Below are 19,324 nucleotides of genomic sequence, written 5' to 3'. Positions count from 1 at the left end.
TAGCAAACCCACACAATCCAGGAGGTCTACAGAGCTCCATACACAGTACCATGTGTGAGATGAACAGGTCCCATTTTACCATATGAACCACATCTAGGGGTAAGATATTGTTACCCCCGTCTAGCCCTAACTCTTCAGCTGCTTACAATAAGACCTGGCCCTAATATGGCCGATTAACCCTTCTTAGTACTATGTATACTAGAACATTACTCCCGGTTTATATCACTGAGGACATGCTCCTCTTTGATACATATCACATGTCCACTACCCCTCTGCCTAAAGCTGTGGGGTTATACAATTAAAGACACAGCCGCACTCAAAATGTGGATTTTCAAATGCATAACATGAACCATGTTAATTCAAGTCACCACAGTGTTATTAAAGTGTAAAGGTAGGTAACGCTTCGACCCCATAATGGGTCTTTATCAAACCACACTTTAGTAGAGGTAAAATTAGAAAAAAAGAAGTGGCAGTGGAAAAACGTAAGAGCTCCCAGTAATGAGCTATAGGTAATAAATAGAGGGGTCCGGTATGGCATGAAGGAGGACAGGGGTCCCAGAAGGAGCTGCAGAAACAAGAGCGATGCCTGTTTAATAACACTGTGGTGACTTGAATAAATCTGGTTCATGTTATGCATTTGAAAATCCACATTTTGAGTGCGGCTGTTTCTTTAATTGTATGACTTTGACCGGATTACTTCCGGGTTCAGCCTGCACCTGTCCAACAGTCAACAGAGTGCATGCCATTTATCTAGAACTAAAGGTGTGAGGTTAAGCATCTTCTACCACTTGACATGGAATTCTCGAGAGAGCATCGGCATTACTATGTAACTTCCCAGCTCTATGTTCCGCATGGAAGTGGAAATCCTTCATGTTTAGAAACCAGCGGGTAACACAAACATTTTTCAATTGGAAACATCTGGATGTATTGGAAGCATCCATCGAGCATTGAGAAAGCCATCTTTGTCAATATCCCTTTGTTAGATCCAAAGTGGTTATGTATCTTGCCAGTCCAAGTCTCTCAATCAGTTCCTTGACAAACGGCATTGGATATGTGTTGAACTTGGAGACTTCGTTCAGTTTACGATAATCATTACAGAATCTCCATTCTCCATCGGGTTTTGGAACAAGGACAATCGGGCAAGATCACCTGCTCTTAGATTTCTCAATTACTCCAAGATTCAACATATGCTTCACTTCCTTGGAGATGAGCTCTCAGCAGGCTTTGGGAATTCGGTAGGACTTTAAAGGGACTCTGTCACCTGAATTTGGAGGGAACAATCTTCAGCCATAGGGGCGGGGGTTTTGGGTGTTTGATTCACCCTTTTCTTACCCACTGGCTGCAATATTGGACTGAAGTTCATTCTCTGTCCTCCGTAGTACATGCCTGCACAAGGCAATCTTGCCTTGCGCAGGCGTGTACTATGGAGGACAGAGAATGAATTTCAATCCAATATTGCAGCCAGCATGCAGCCAGCGGGTAAGGAAAGGGTGAATCAAACACCCGAAAACCCCGCCCCTATGGCTGAAGATTGTTCCCTCCAAATTCAGGTGACAGAGTCCCTTTAAGTTCACCTGCACATAGGGTTCCATTACAACCTCATGTTCTATGACATCTGTACACCCTGGCAAATCTAAGAACAGGTCCGGTTCTGCTGCAGCAATTCCCGACACTACTGTTTTTGGGCCTTCTACAGCGTCTCAGCTATGGTGACATCTTCAATATCCCCTACTGGCTTGACCAGCATACAGGGAGTTTCAACGAGGTCCCTGTCATGCCATGGCTTAATAAGATTAATGTGGTATACCTGGTACAACTTACATCTTCCCAGTTGATGAACCTTGTAGTTCACTTCACCAAGCTTTTCTATCCACCTCATAGGGACCTTGCAATTTGGCCAAAAACTTTCTATCATGGAATTAAGCACAAGGACTCAGTCCTCAGCACTGAACTGCCTCACCCTGGCTGACCGGTTGTAGACCAAGGATTGAGCCTATTGGGCCTGAAGGAGGTTTCCTTATGATGAGCATTACCTTTGCTACCCTCTCCTGCATCTGGGTGACATGCTCAATGATGCTCCAGTGGAGCGTGACCTCGGCTTCCCAGGTTTCCTTTGGAATATCAAGGAGACCTTGCGGATGTTGGCTGTTGGCCATGCAGGAATTCAGAGAGAATCCAGTAAAAGTTGTGGAACCTCCCAGATGAAGAATAATAGACATGCAAGGAGACAGTCCCAGTCTTGACCGTCCTTTTCTATGACCTTCTTAAGCATAAGTTTTATTGACCCAAAAATTTCTCTCCTCCTCCTCTCAGGAATGTTGGCCTCAATAGATAATACCTCTTTATCTCCCACCACACAGAAGGGAAACCTGTCAGACTCTAGGTGTGGTGAGACTTCTCTAGGGACAACCCATCTCTTATCTGAGCAGTCGAGGCCTTTCCCCCTCCCCCACAAGTCACAAAACAACACAAAGTCCGGGCCTATAAAAAGTTTATGCAATAAAACCTGGACCATGCCGACCTTATGAGACTTTGTACCCCGGGCCATCTCAATGACCACTCTGGCAACTGGATAGCAATTAGCATTCCCGTGAATGCAGCGGACACCCACAGTCCACATTGCAGGTTGGATATGCATAGAATTGACTCTGACTTCCCATTTTACAGTCCATTTGCTCTGTGGTCAGGCGACAGTGGGCAGCCGCTATATGACCTGGGTGGTGACATTTACTGCAAATTACATTCTCCAATTGGACACCTCCTTTTGAGCATCCACCCCCTGATGGAAACCGCAGTACGGAATGGGTTGCCTTCCCAAGGAACCCTCAACCCATGATACCTTTCGACCAAGTCATCTGCGCTCTGGGGATCTCCCTGGGCAACACAAGTTTGCATCGGCCTTGGAAGGGAGTGCATGATCCGGAACATTACAACTCATGCCACCATCTGCGTCGGGATAGAGTACTTTGGCTGCAACCATTTTTGAACAAGTTACAGCAGATCAAACATTTGGGAGCAAGGGGGTTTGTCACAGTGATATGCCCAGTAGAGGACCCATTGTGCCCTGGCAGTCATTGTTACCCACAAGCGTACCAACATTTCTGTGTTCCATTTTGCATATTCATTGGCGTCCTGTAAGGCTAAATCATAGTCGGCCTTTTGTGGCTCCCCCGGTAAGTATGGTGCCAAGACATCTGCCTACTGCTCTGGCAGGAGTTTCTTCCTATCAGAGAGCCTTTCAAAATGGTTAAAAAAGCCTCTGTCATCACTGGGGGTAATTTTCTGCAAGGCTTACGGACAGAGAAATCATCAGCTGACCTTGGAATCCGAGCTGCCACCGTGCCACACACTGCCTTTGTGAGTAATTCAATATGCTGCTGCTGTTGTCAGCGCTGGACTTGTTGCTGCTGTTGTTGGATCTGTTGATGGTGCTGCTTCTGGAGCTGTTGCATGCACAGCTTATTTGTTTCCTGTTGTGCCAGCTATTGTTGCTTATAGCTGCCTTCTCTCAAGACATGCAGTAGTTCTGTAGTAGTAACACACTGCCCGCATTCTCCACTAAATGTAACAATGTTACTCACCTGGGAGTGATATGAGGCATCACAGGAACCATTTCTATTTAAAAGTCCAGCTAGTTTATTTCAGTCCTCATAAACCACATCACAGGAGAACTTAAATACAACCCTTGTCCAGCACAAAGTGAAACACAAATTAAACAGTCCATACAATAGTGCGGGTTTGCCTACTTGACTTAGAGTCCAGATTCTTAATCCTTTAGCAAAGCCACACAATGCAGAAGATATACACACTTCCATTCACAGAATCATGACTGAGATAAATAGGTCCCATTTTACCATGTGAACCGCACCCAGTGGGGAAGATTTAGTGAGCTGCCACTGCTAGGGTTGGCGGAATGCACCAAGTATATATATATATGTATTAATAGGTGCGTTCGCAACCCGGGGTCCACCGTGCAGGAGAGGAACCTGCTGCTGGCAAATTGCGGCGCTATATGGCAGTATAAGTGAACTCTGTTAACTCTACAGATTCACTAGAAACAAGATGCTGTGCCCTGTTAACCTCACAGAGGTACACAGCTACCAAACAGAGCAAAACTGTGGTCATGCAGTCAGAGAAATAAGCAAACCGGAGGTGCTGGTATTCTAGCGGCTTATTTCAGCCAAGGCCCTGAATACACACATACAAACTCCTCACCGGAGGTGCTGGTATTCTAGGGGCTTATTTCAGCCAAACCCTCACCACATCCAGACATGACCACGCTGCGCTGAGCTCATAGACTTTGGTTTGATACTAGCGCATGGCCGTGCGGCCATGCAAACTTTTTATAGCTGTAGCAGACAAGGACCTTCCAAGTGGTCCAATAGGAGCTGCTACAGGGCCTGAGGGTGTGACCCCCGACCTCCAATGAGAGGTCCTCCCATGGGCATGCTCAGTGTGTGCAAAGCAGGACTTAGTCCCAGAAAAGCCTGCACACCGCTGACCAGTGCTGGCTACAAAAGCAGAACCTGGAAAGGAAGCAGTAACCCTTTGCACAGTATCAGGCTGAGCTAGACACTGGGACCGACATCTCCCATGATCAGGCTCCACTGTGGCTGAAGCAGAATGGGAGACCACAGCAGACATGGCTCGAGATTCCCCCTGTGCAGTGGCGGGAACTCAACTCCTAACAGCCACCTCACCCTAACTTTTCAGCTACTCACAATTAGACCTGACCCTGATATGACCAATTAAGTCCATTAGTACTATGTGTACTAGAGCACTACTCTAGGTTTATATCACAGAGCTCACCTATGATCTCCCATCCACCGTGTGTCCTGCAGCCACCTTACAAGATAAAGTGAGACTTTTTCTGCTTCCTAGTAGCATTTGAAACTAGTTACCTACACACTTAATGCTAGTTACCTACGCACTTGATAGACTAGCTCAGTGAAAACACATCGCTTTAGAGAGACGTTTAATGCAAATGACATATCACGAGACATAGTACGCTCCAACCCATTTATTTAATCTGCCACTCACTGGTATGCTCACAGATATACAGATTCACCTCCCCTTCGCTCTTCGTTTTTTTAAATTTTTTCTCCTTTTTTTTCCCATATTCTTTACTGTATATTTTTTCATACATATTTTGAAATGAAAAGTAACAAATAACAATGTTATATGGAATGTTTGCAATAGTAGGTAGGTAACTAGTATCAAGTGCGTAGGTAACTACTTTCAAGTACTACTAAGAAGCAAAAAAAAGTCCCTATCTTTAGAGGAGTCAGTTATATACCATATTTTTTTTAATGGTGGTGCTTCTCATAATCCATGTGTTTTATTGCTTACCGGTGGTGGTGGCTGCGGTGAAGCAGGGTCACAGGGCCGCTGCTGTAGGAGGCAGGAGTGGGGTGATGCTGCAGGCCACAGGCTGGGATAAGGGAGTGTTCTCATGTGCGGTGCGCCACTTCGGGTGTCCAGTTATGCTGCTTGTGTCCGCTGCTGTTGGGGTGTCCGGTGCGCTGCGGCTGTCTCCGGTGCTACTGCCACTGTTTCCAGTGCTCCTGCGAGGGGCTCTGCCAACATTTTGTGAAAAACAAGAGACCCCCACAGTTCCATGGTTTCCTGTGGGGTGGACTCTGGGAAAATTGCCGCCGGTGGGCAGTGCATGCGCAGATGGAGATCTTGGCACCAAGATCTCAGAAGAGATCTCAGCTGGGGGATGAGATATTTCACAAAAAGTTGGCAGAGCCCCCCACAGCACCAGAGACACCAGGAGCAGCAGCGGACACTCCCACACCACCGCCGGACACCCCCGCAGCATCGCCGGGCACTCCGCAGCACTGGACACTCCCTCATCCCAGCCTGCGGCCTGCAGCAACGGTACCAGTAAGGTATATCCACATTATAAGACACACTCCCATTTTCCCCCCAAATTTGGGGGAAAAGTGAGTCTTATAATCCGAAAAATACAGTATGTACAGTGGGTACGGAAAGTATTCAGACTCTTTACATTTTTCACTTTTTGTTCCATTGCAGCCATTTGGTAAATTCAAAACAGTTCATTTTTTTTCTCATTAATGTTCACTCTCTACCCCATCTTGACTGAAAAAAAAACAAATATACAGTACAGACCAAAGGTTTGGACAGTCACACCTTCTCATTTAAAGATTTTTCTGTGTTTTCATGACTATGAAAATTGTACATTCACACTGAAGGCATCAAAACTATGAATTAACACATGTGGAATTATATACTTAACAAAAAAGTGTGAAACAACTGAAATTATGTCTTATATTCTAGGTTCTTCAAAGTAGCTACCTTCTGCTTTGATGACTGCTTTGAGCACTCTTGGCATTCTCTTGATGAGCTTCAAGAGGTAGTCACCGGGAATGGTTTTCACTTCACAGGTGTGCCCTGTCAGGTTTAATAAATGGTATTTCTTGCCTTATAAATGGGGTTGGGACCATCAGTTGTGTTGTGCAGAAGTCTGGTGGATACACAGCTGATAGTCCCACTGAATAGACTGTTAGAATTTATATTATGGCAAGAAAAAAGCAGCTAAGTAAAGAAAAACGAGTGGCCATCATTACTTTAAGAAATTAAGGTCAGTCAGTCCGAAAAATTGAGAAAACTTTGAAAGTGTCCCCAAGTGCAGTGGCAAAAACCATCAAGCGCTACTAAGAAACTGGCTCACATGAGGACCGCCCCTGGAAAGGAAGGCCAAGAGTCACCTATACTTCTGAGGATAAGTTTATCCGAGTCACCAGCCTAAGAAATCGCAGGTTAACAGCAGCTCAGATTAGAGACCAGGTCAATGCCACACAGAGTTCTAGCAGCAGACACATCTCTACAACAACTGTTAAGAGGAGATTTTGTGCAGCAGGCCTTCATGGTAAAATAGCTGCTAGGAAACCACTGCTAAGGACAGGCAACAAGCAGAAGAGACTTGTTTGGGCTAAATAACACAAGGAATGGACATTAGACCAGTGGAAATCTGTGCTTTGGTCTGATGAGTCCAAATTTGAGATCTTTGGTTCAAACAACCGTGTCTTTTTGCGACGCAGAAAAGGTGAACGGATGGACTCTAAATGCCTGGTTCCCACTGTGAAGCATGGAGGAGGAGGTGTGATGGTGCGGGGGTGCTTTGCTGGTGACACTGTTGGGGATTTATTCAAAATTGAAGGCATGGCTACCACAGCATCTTGCAGCGGCATTCTATTCCACCGGTTTGCATTTAGTTGGACCATCATTTATTTTTCAACAGGACAATGACCCCAAACACACCTCCAGGATGTGTAACGGCTATTTTACCAAGAAGGAGAGTGATGGGGTGCTACGCCAGATGACCTGGCCTCCACAGTCACCAGACCTGAACCCAATCGAGATGGTTTGGGGTGAGCTGTACCACAGAGTGAAGGCAAAAGGGCCAACAAGTGCTAAGCATCTCTGGGAACTCCTTCAATATTGTTGGAAGACCATTCCCGGTGACTACCTCTTGAAGCTCATCAAGAGAATGCCAAGAGTGTGCAAAGCAGCCATCAAAGCAAAAGGTGGCTACTTTGAAGAACCTAGAATAAAAGACATATTTTCAGTTGTTTCACACTTTTTTGTTAAGAATATAATTCCACATGTGTTAATTCATAGTTTTGATGCCTTTAGTGTGAATGTACAATTTTCATAGTCATGAAAATACAGAAAAATCTTTAAATGAGGTGTGTGCAAACTTTTGGTCTGTACTGTAGACATTTTTGCAAATTTATCAAAAAAGAAAAACTGAAATATCACATGGTCATAAGTATTCAGACCTGTTGTGAATTCTGTGGCTGAGTTCACTTCTGTGGTCACAAGTGGTATTGCAGTCTCTGGGCTTCCTCCCTCAGGTGTTTTGGTGAGCTCGTTGGCTGCCTTGCTATTTAGCTCCACCTGAGTCTGTCTTCCTTGCTCCTTGTCAATGTTCCAGTGTTGGATCTGAGCTACTGCATCTTTCCTTGGGCCTGCTGCTCTGCTAGATAAGTGCTTCTAGTTTGTTTTCTGTTTTTTCTGTCCAGCTTGTTATTATCTTTTGCTGGAAGCTCTGAGAAGCAAAGGGGTGCACCGCCGTGCTGTTAGTTCGGCACGGTGGGTCTTTTTGCCCCTTTGCGTGGTTTTCGTTTTAGGGTTTTTTGTAGACTGCATAGTTCTCTTTGCTATCCTCGCTCTGTCTAGAATATCGGGCCTCACTTTGCTGAATCTATTTCATTCCTACGTTTGTCTTTTCATCTTGCTAACAGTCATTATATGTGGGGGCTGCCTATTCCTTTGGGGTATTTCTCTGAGGTAAGTCAGGCTTGTATTTCTATCTTCAGGCTAGTCAGCTCCTCAGGCAGTGCCGAGTTGCATAGGTAGTTGATAGGCGCAATCCACTGCTGCTTCCAGTTGTGTGAGGATAGATCAGGTACTGCAGTCTACAGAGATTCCACGTCTCAGAGCTCGTCCTATTGTTTTGGGTTATTGCCAGATCTCTGTATGTGCGCTGATTACTGCACGCTGTGTTGCCTGATTGCCAGCCATAACACAGACCCTTTGCTCAGACACTCATATTTAAGTCACATGCTGTCCATTTCCTTGTGATCCTCTTTGAGATGGTTCTACTCCTTCATTGGAGTCTAGCTGTGTTATTAAACTGATAGGTATGTGCCTTTCCAAATCAATTCCTTTCTATATAAGACCTCACAGTTCACAGTGCATGTCAGACCAAATGAGAATCATTTGGTCAAATGAACTGGCCAAGGAGCTCAGAGACAGAATTGTGGCAAGGCACAGATCTGGCCAAGGTTACAACAGAATTTCTGTACTCAAGGTTCCTAAGAGCACAGTCGCCTCTATAGTCCTTAAATGGAAGAAGTTTGGGACTACCAGAATTCTTCCTAGACCTGGCCATCCAGCCAAACTGAGCAATCGTGGGAGAAGAGCCTTGGAGAAAGAAGTAACGAAGAACCCCAAGATCACTGTGGCTAAGCTCTAGCAATGCAGTTAGGAGATGCGAGAAAGTTCCACAAAGTCAACTATCACTGCAGTCCTCTACCAGTCAGGCTTTTATGGCAGAATGGCCCAACAGAAGCCTCTCCTCAGTGCAAGACATATGAAAGCCACATAAGAGTTTGCTAAAAAAAAAACACATGAAGGACTCCCAGACTATGAGAAATAAGATTCTCTGGTCTGATGAGACTAAGATAGACCTTTTTGGTGATAATTCAAAATGGTATGTGTGGAGAAAACCAAGCACTGCTCATCTCCTGCCCAATACAATCCCAACTGTGAAACACGGTGGTGCCAGCATCATGCTATGGGGGTGTTTTTCAGCTGCAGGGGCAGGATGACTGGTTGTCATTGAAGGAAACATGAATGCGGCCATATTCAGAGATATCCTGGATGAAAACCTCTTCCAGAGTGCTCTGGACCTCAGACTTGGCCGAAGGTTTACTTTCCAACAAGACAATGACCCTAAGCACACAGCTAAAATAACAAAGGAGTTGCTTCAGAACAACTCTGTGACCATTCTTGACTGGCCCAGCCAGATCCCTGACCTAAACCCAATTGAGCATCTCTGGAGAGACCTGAAAATGGCTGTCCACCAACGTTCACCATCCAACCTGATGGAACTAGAGAGGATCTGCAAGGAAGAATGGCAGAGGATCCCCAAATCCAGGTGTGAAAAACTTGTTGCATCATTCCCAAGAAGACTCATGGCTGTACTAACTCAAAAGGGTGCTTCTACTCAATACTGAGCAATAGGGTCTGAATACTTATGATTATGTGATATTTCAGGTTTTTTTTAATAAATTTGCAAAAATTACTACATGTCTGTTTTCTTCAGTCAAGATGGAGTGCAGAGTGTACATTAATGAGAAAAAAATGAAAAAATTTAAAGGGGTCTGAATACTTTCCATACCCACTGTGTATATATATATATATATATATATATATATATACACAGTTAGGGCCAGAAATATTTGGACAGTGACACAATTTTCGCGAGTTGGGCTCTGCATGCCACCACATTGGATTTGAAATGAAACCTCTACAACAGAATTCAAGTGCAGATTGTAACGTTTAATTTGAAGGGTTGAACAAAAATATCTGATAGAAAATGTAGGAATTGTACACATTTCTTTACAAACACTCCACATTTTAGGAGGTCAAAAGTAATTGGACAAATAAACATAACCCAAACAAAATATTTTTATTTTCAATATTTTGTTGCAAATCCTTTGGAGGCAATCACTGCCTTAAGTCTGGAACCCATGGACATCACCAAACGCTGGGTTTCCTCCTTCTTAATGCTTTGCCAGGCCTTTACAGCCGCAGCCTTCAGGTCTTGCTTGTTTGTGGGTCTTTCCGTCTTAAGTCTGGATTTGAGCAAGTGAAATGCATGCTCAATTGGGGTTTAGATCTGGAGATTGACTTGGCCATTGCAGAATGTTCCACTTTTTGGCACTCATGAACTCCTGGGTAGCTTTGGATGTATGCTTGGGGTCATTGTCCATCTGTACTATGAAGCGCCGTCCAATCAACTTTGCAGCATTTGGCTGAATCTGGGCTGAAAGTATATCCCGGTACACTTCAGAATTCATCCGGCTACTCTTGTCTGCTCTTATGTCATCAATAAACACAAGTGACCCAGTGCCATTGAAAGCCATGCATGCCCATGCCATCACGTTGCCTCCACCATGTTTTACAGAGGATGTGGTGTGCCTTGGATCATGTGCCGTTCCCTTTCTTCTCCAAACTTTTTTCTTCCCATCATTCTGGTACAGGTTGATCTTTGTCTCATCTGTCCATAGAATACTTTTCCAGAACTGAGCTGGCTTCTTGAGGTGTTTTTCTGCAAATTTAACTCTGGCCTGTCTATTTTTGGTATTGATGAATGGTTTGCATCTAGATGTGAACCCTTTGTATTTACTGTCATGGAGTCTTCTCTTTACTGTTGACTTAGAGACAGATACACCTACTTCACTGAGAGTGTTCTGGACTTCAGTTGATGTTGTGAACGGGTTCTTCTTCACCAAATTAAGTATGCGGCGATCATCCACCACTGTTGTCATCCGTGGACGCCCAGGCCTTTTTGAGTTCCCAAGCTCACCAGTCAATTCCTTTTTTCTCAGAATGTACCCAACTGTTGATTTTGCTACTCCAAGCATGTCTGCTATCTCTCTGATGGATTTTTTCTTTTTTTTCAGCCTCAGGATGTTCGGCTTCACCTCAATTGAGAGTTCCTTTGACCGCATGTTGTCTGCTCAAAGCAACAGCTTCCAAATGCAAAACCACACACCTGGAATCCACCCCTGACCTTTTAACTACTTCATTGATTACAGGTTAACGAGGGAGATGCCTTCAGAGTTAATTGCAGCCCTTAGAGTCCATTGTCCAATTACTTTTGGTCCCTTGAAAAAGAGGACGCTATGCATTACAGAGCTATGATTCCTAAACCCTTTCTCCGATTTGGATGTGGAAACTATCATATTGCAGCTGGGAGTGTGCACTTTCAGCCCATATTATATATATAATTGTATTTCTGAACATGTTTTTGTAAACAGCTAAAATAACAAAACTTGTGTCACTGTCCAAATATTTCTGGCCCTAACTGTATATATATATATATATATATATATATATATATATATATATATATATTGTATATACAGGGCAAAAATGCATAAAAACGTAGAATCATAGAATGTTAGCTAGAAGGGACCATCCAGAGTCATCATGTCCAACTCCCTGCTCAATGCAGTATTCACTAAACTATCTCAGACAGACATCTGTTCAGCATCTGTTTGAAGATTTTCATTGAAGGAGAACTCACTACCTCTCATGGCAGCCTGCTCCACTCATTGATCACCCTCACTATCAAAATTTTTTTTCTAATATCTAATCTGTATTTTCTCTTTCAGTTTCATTCCATTGCTTCTCGTGTCTCCATGTGCAAATGAGAATAAGGATGATCCTTCTACACCATGACATTCCTTTCAGATATTTGTAGACAGCTATTAAGTCTCCTTTTAGCCTTCTTTTTTGCAAGCTAAGCATTCTCTTTTAACCATTTCTCGTAAGACAGTTTGCAGTTCGCTCACCATCCTGGTTGCTCTTCTCTAAGCTTGCTCCAATTTTTCTATGTCTTTTTTAAAATGTGGTGCCCAGAACTGGACACAGCATTCTAAATGAAGCCTGAACAAGGAGGAGTGGAGGGGGATAATTACTTCACGTGATCTAGACTCTATGCTTCTCTTAAAGGGAACCTGTCACCCCGTTTTTTGAGATTGAGCTATAAATACTGTTAAATAGGGCCTGCGCTGTGCGTTACTATAGTGTATGTAGTGTACCCCGATTCCTCATGTATGCTGAGAAATACATTACCAAAGTCGCCGTTTTCGCCTGTCAATCAGGCTGGTTTGGTCAGGTGGGCGTGTTCACAGCGCTCTTTTCTTCCCCAGCTTTCCGTTGGTGGCGTAGTGGTGTGCGCATGTCCAGAGTTCCGACTTCCCTGCGCCCACGTGAAGACACAGCGCGCGATCTGCGCTGTAATCCCTTGCATCGGTGGGGGCGGCCATCTTCCTGGGGCCGCGCGTGCGCAGATGGAGTGCTCTGCTGCACGGGGCTTCAGGAAAATGGCCGCGGGCAGCCGCGCGTGCGCATTAGAGATCGCGGCGGCCATTTTCCCAAAGCCGAGATGCAAACTCGGCTTTGGGAAAATGGCCGTCGCGATCTCTAATGCGCACGCGTGGCTGCCCGCTGCCATTTTCCTGAAGCCCCGTGCAGAGCACTCCATCTGCGCACGCGCGGCCTCAGGAAGATGGCCGCCCCCACCGATGCAAGGGATTACAGCGCAGATCGCGCGCTGTGTCTTCACGTGGGCGCAGGGAAGTCGGAACTCTGGACATGCGCACACCACTACGCCACCAACGGAAAGCTGGGGAAGAAAAGAGCGCTGTGAACACGCCCACCTGACCAGACCAGCCTGATTGACAGGCGAAAACGGCGACTTTGGTAATGTATTTCTCAGCATACATGGGGAATCAGGGTACACTACATACACTATAGTAACACACAGCGCAGGCCCTATTTAACAGTATTTATAGCTCAATCTCAAAAAACGGGGTGACAGGTTCCCTTTAAAACATTGCAGAACTGAGTTTGCTTTTTTTTTTGGCTGCTGCATCACACTGTTGGTTCTGCAATTTCCTCTGCTAACACTTTATATCCTCTAGGATGTAATTCATCTGAACCAGGAGATTTAAATTCATTTAAATTAGCTAAGTGTTCTCTCACCATCTCTCTGTTTATAGTGTGGATTATTTTCTTGCTTCAATAGCACTGTGAAGATCAGTTGATGTTACAATTGCTTTCACAGAGAACACAAAGTAAGGAATTTAAAAGTTCGGCCTTCTCAACATCATTTTTGAGCACATCACCCTTTTCGTCCTGTATACTCCTATAGCATCTTTGGCTTTTCCTTTGCTTTTCACATACCCCCCAAAATCCTTTTTTATTCCTCTTGGTCTCCCTGGCAAGCCTCAGTTCAATACTGGCTTTTGCTCTTCTAACTCTTGCCCTGCATTCCCTGCAGACACAGCATTATATTTGTCTTTAAATATACTCCCCTCTTTCCATTTGATATACATTTTTTTCATTTTAGAAAGTGTTTAAATTGTGCTCATCCATCGTGGTCTCTTTAAATGCCTCCAATTCTTCCTTCTTTTTGGGATTGTTACTAATTGTGCAGTGAGAATTTCATTTAGCAAAATCTCCCATAATCTTCCAGAATTTTGTTTCCCGTGGAATTCTTTTTAATGGAAAATTTAATCAACAAAAACATACCTATTTTTTTTTTTTACAGAATTCAAAGTATATGACAGACTGATTTCTCGTGAACACTGAAAGACGGAATTAGATTTCTTTATTGTGCATATAGTAGTTGACAATGTTCCTAGTGCATAAAATGTAGCACAAATATGTTAAGATACATAAACTTATGTTTTTCAGGTTTCCTTGAACAAGGATTACTAGTGAAAGATACTAAGAAGTTAAACGAATTTTACACAAAGACTATGCAGTTTAAATTTGACATGTTATCACTTTTGCCAACTGACTTGGCCTACTTTAAAGTGGGTTTTATTTATCCAGAACTACGCTTCAACCGTCTGTTACGTTTTGCTAGGATGTTTGAGTTCTTCGATCGCACAGAAACTAGAACCAATTACCCGAATATGTTCCGTATTGGAATCCTTGTTCTTTACATTTTAATCATCATACACTGGAATGCATGCATTTACTTTGCAATTTCTAAAGCCATTGGGTTTGGAAATGACACATGGGTCTACCCTAATATCTCTCATCCAGAATATGGCCGCCTTTCACGAAAATACATATACAGTCTCTACTGGTCAACGCTCACTCTTACCACTATCGGGGAGACACCTCCTCCAGTCAAGGATATAGAATACATCTTTGTAGTGTTTGACTTCTTAATTGGTGTTCTGATATTTGCCACCATTGTTGGTAATGTGGGATCTATGATTTCAAATATGAACGCATCAAGAGCAGAATTTCAGTCCAAGATTGACTCTATAAAGCAATATATGCAGTTTCGTAATGTATCAAAGGATCTAGAAGCCAGGGTTATAAAATGGTTTGACTATCTATGGACAAATAAGAAAACAATGGATGAAAAAGAAGTCCTAAAAAATCTACCAGACAAGCTGAAAGCAGAGATTGCAATCAACGTCCACTTGGACACTTTAAAGAAAGTTAGAATCTTTCAAGACTGTGAGGCTGGATTGCTGGTGGAGTTAGTCCTTAAGCTAAGGCCTCAAGTGTTCAGCCCTGGTGATTATATTTGTCGAAAAGGAGACATTGGTCGGGAAATGTATATTATTAAGGAAGGTAAGCTTGCGGTTGTGGCAGATGATGGCATAACACAGTTTGTAGTCCTAAGTGATGGAAGTTATTTTGGAGAAATCAGCATACTCAACATAAAAGGAAGCAAATCCGGGAACAGAAGGACAGCTAATATTCGAAGTATTGGTTATTCTGATTTGTTCTGTTTATCCAAGGATGATTTAATGGAGGCGCTCACAGAGTACCCAGAGGCTAAGACAGTACTTGAAGAAAAAGGGAAACAGATCTTAATGAAAGATGGACTCATTGACGAGGAGGCCGCAAAGGCTGGGGCTGATCCCAAGGATATGCAAGAAAAAGTAGACAAGCTGGAAACTTCTTTAGACAGTTTACAGACAAGGTTTGCCAGATTACTAGCTGATTACAACTCCACACAACTAAAACTGAAGCAAAGAATCACTAAAGTTGAAAAGACGATGCAAGATAAGGATTTAGGCACTGACAACGTATCTGAAGGAGCAGACAGTGTAGCAGAACCTGGCAAGGCAGCAGACAAAGATAAATAAACTGATGTATTGAGCTTTTAATTGTCAAGTGGACATTGTTTTATACATTATTTATATTTGAACTGCATAGAATTTCTTATTTTGGCAAGCTTAGTCATTTTTGAGCTTATACAGGGTAAAAACATTTTTTACATATTTTCTTCAATAAGATATTTTTGTAAAACAAGAGCTTTGAGACTTCTTTAGACAATAACATGGTGTACAGATTTATCATTACTGTTCCAATGGCATTTGTTGTAGGACTGAATAATCACAGACACCGTTACTTTTTAAAATTTTTAATAAACCACACTCATATGGTAATATTTCAGGAATATTTTGTCACATATAATTGCCATTTTACTCAGCTATGAACACATACCTTTTAAAGGAAGCCATTAAAATGACATGGGTATTAAAGGGAATCTACAATCAGGTTTTTGCTATGTAATCCAAGAGCAGCATGATATACTGGCTGAGAGTCTGACTCCTGTCATGTGTCACTTACTAGGCTTTGTGTTATTGTTTCAATAAAATCAGGGTTTTATCAGCCAGAGATTATCACTAGGCATCTCTTGCCTTCTAGTCAACAGCTCTGTGCAACCATGTTCACACCCCTGATTATCAGCTTTCTGCTAATGTACAGTGTACACAGAAAGCGGTCAATCAGTAGTGTGAGCGGTGTTTTCCAGGGCTCAGTATTCAGAGAACTGCTAAAGCTGCAGCAGAGAAAACAGAGTATGTTTCCATGTGGCGTATTCCGAGCGCTTTGGACGCAGCGGACACCCACCCCATCCAAAGCGCTGCCGGCTTTGTACGTACGGTGATTCCGCATGTGTTCATTGAACCATGCGGAATCACCGCATCCTATACGTAGAATGGTGCTATTTATCTTGTGGGGACTCTGCGTCTCCACAAGATAAATAGACATGCTGCGGTCTATAAATACGCGCCACATGTGCGTATATGGAGGTCTGCCACCTGCGTCTCTGTATGCATAGTGGATATGGGATTTCATAAAATCCCATCCACTATGCTGCAACATCTGGCAGCTGCAGATTGAACGCTGCAGCTGCACGCAGCGTCCAATCCGCAGCAAATACACCAAATGGAAACATACCCTGATTGTATCAAAATGACAGCATGCAGACCAGTAAGTGAAACATCACAGGATCAGGATCTCAGCCCATACATCATGCTGCTTTCAGATTACGTAGCAAAATCAAGGTGACAGATTTCCTTTAAAGTACTCAATGGTGGCATTTTTAGTATTTACTCATTGCTCTACTAAACACTATACACCAAAGACTGCTTTGAAAAGAAAAATTTGGTATGTAAACCAAATATCCTACGTACTGTCAGTTCATAATGGTGTGATGGTTTGTGGTTTTACAGGGTTCATGCTAATTATGATGGATCTATTATGATACATACGATCCATTATATATTGTGAATCATTAGTATTTTTCTTTCAATCGCTGTGTTCTTTCTATATGCTGTATATTTTTTCTGAATAGAATACAGCAGCATATTACACTATTCTGACCATCAAACAATTGGAGAAATCTGTCAGAAAACACCTAATACAAGTGTTAAAGACCCTAACTGTAAACTTAAGTGCTAAAATCTTGTCCGGGCCATATCTGCTGGATACCCCGATATCTGCTATTATGGTTCTCCTATGAAGTCCAGCCACATTCTGGGCTTCATAGAAGATGATGACTTTTGTTATTCATTGTAGTATATAGTGCAATTTGAATCATCCCCTTTAAAAAAATAAAGAAATGTAAAAAATTAAAAAGTTTTACACATACTGTATAGTATTGCCGATTCCATACAAGTCCAATCTATAAAGCTTCAAAAAATATTTTAAATGTCAAAATTGATATTTGTTTTTGTTTCTGCAAAAGCAAATCAAAACATGGTATGCATCCCAAAATAATATTATTCTAAATTCTATGCCTCCATTGACAAAAAATAGAAAAGTTGTGGGTCTCAGAAAATTGCAACCAAAGCAAAATACTTTTTTACAAAGTTCAGAATTTTTTTTTTAAGCAACTAAAATAGTAAAAAATTAATTCCCCATGCTATTGTACTAGCCTGGAGAATCATGTGGAACTGCAATCATCTATTCATAATTAGCAACATAAAAATTAAACTGAAAAGACAATGGCGGAATTTCAACATTTTTTTTTAGACAAATAAACATCACAATTTATTTTCCATTTTACTTGTACATTATATAGTAAACTGAATGGTGTCATGCACAAGTATAACTCGGCCTGCAAAAAAAGAAGCCCTCATATGTCAATGTTGATGGAAAAACACAAATGTTATGGCTCTTTTAAAATGGAGAGGAAAAATGAAAAAAAAAAAAATGTAAAAAAAAATTGCCAAATTATTAACTGCTTAAGGATGCAGCCAATTTGGTCAGATGTCATATATAATAATTATAATGTAATTCATTGAATGTTCTTCAAAGTTCATGAGATGAGATGCTGTATTTCAAGAAGCTAACATATGACTATGGGAGCAGTCAGCAAATAATACAAAACCCGGCACTCAACTTTGTGGTGTGAAGAAACGAAAGATTTATTATCCCAAATCAGAAAACGTTTCGGTCCCAGAGCTGGACCTTCATCAGTAACCGGAGGTTGCTACCAATATAGTATTGGATATCCAGAATGAAAAGTTACAGCCTATATGGGTGCTGTCATCGCGGCGATGAAAGCACCCATATAGGCTGTAACTTTTCTCTCTGGATATCCAATACTATATTGGTAGCAACCTCCGGTTACTGATGAAGGTCCAGCTGTGGGACCGAAACGTTTTCTGATTTGGGATAATAAATCTTTCGTTTCTTCACACCACAAAGTTGAGTGCCGGGTTTTGTATTATTTGCTGATTACGGTTTGGGAACCTACCCATGCACCTCATACGGTTGTGCACACGTGTTTCTAACTATGGGAGCAGTCAGATAGCTGTATAATTCTAACCGACATCGGGCTGCATTACTTGGACTGGTCGGGGCAATACCAATCCAAATGTGATAGCTGCATAGAAATATATGAAGGAGTCACGCTTGGATCGGGAGAGTCACCGGCTAGTCCGTGCACTGTGGTCCGATATGACGACCTGCGTCCATTAACTGATTTGTGTGCTGTTTTTCCAAATATAATAACATATGTATATTTATGTATATTAATTTATAACAATATCAAAATATTAAAGGGCTTTTACACAAGTAGATATACTGAAATCATTATTAAAATGCCTTTGGTAAAAAAATATTAATGTACCATATTTTGTAAAATATTATGCCCTCGGGTTGCATTTAGATTTCTCTAGGATAGGACTGTTTAACCAACCATTATTTAGTAATAAAGTGCGATTGAATATGGGAATTTTTTCTTTCTAATTTTCTATGGTAATATAAGTAAATACTGTATGCCATGCTTAAATCTTGCTTAGCCTTAAAGAGGTTTTCCACTACTATTTCACCTCCTTTTATATGTCTTTACTTTTTCTAAATATCAGTTTTCTAATGTTCTCCAATTACCTACCCTGCTCCTGTAAGCTCATCTTTGTGGACCATCTAGTCTTATGTTGTGATTTTGCTATTTCCTGTCTGGAAACTAGAATTTAGCCATTGGTATGGAGGGGGGACATCTATGTGAATGTCATAAATCTAAGCACACATGCGTAGAAGTGGTGGAGCTGGTGGTTTGCTCCCTGACACTAAGGGGTTAAATGTATTTATATTCATGCTTGTTGTCGAGGGTAACAACAACTAGGGCTGCAGTCTAACCTAGGCAGGGTAATCTGTAATGGCCGACCCAGTCTGGGGAGGGGGAACTGAAAGTTAGTGCCAAGTTCAGTAAGTTACAAGGCAGTGCAGG

At 42.4% G+C, this 19,324-nt stretch overlaps 1 protein-coding gene across 2 annotated transcripts in view; it reads left to right on the top strand.

Annotated features, from left to right (window-relative positions):
- The window catches only part of CNGA3 (cyclic nucleotide gated channel subunit alpha 3), a 154,580-nt gene extending 136,611 nt beyond the window's left edge, over positions 1-17,969 (top strand). For both annotated transcript variants that reach the window (XM_069757815.1, XM_069757816.1), the window contains one exon: positions 14,026-17,969. In XM_069757815.1, coding sequence (XP_069613916.1) covers positions 14,026-15,446 — 1,421 coding nt within the window. In that variant the 3' untranslated portion in view covers positions 15,447-17,969. The remainder of the gene's footprint in view (positions 1-14,025) is intronic.
- Positions 17,970-19,324: the final 1,355 nt, after the last annotated feature.

The sequence above is a fragment of the Ranitomeya imitator genome, chromosome 3 (genome assembly GCF_032444005.1).
Source record: "Ranitomeya imitator isolate aRanImi1 chromosome 3, aRanImi1.pri, whole genome shotgun sequence".
Taxonomy (NCBI): Eukaryota; Metazoa; Chordata; class Amphibia; order Anura; family Dendrobatidae; genus Ranitomeya; species Ranitomeya imitator.
Note: the sequence above shows the minus strand (reverse complement) of the source record. Positions and strands in the feature narration are given on the sequence as shown.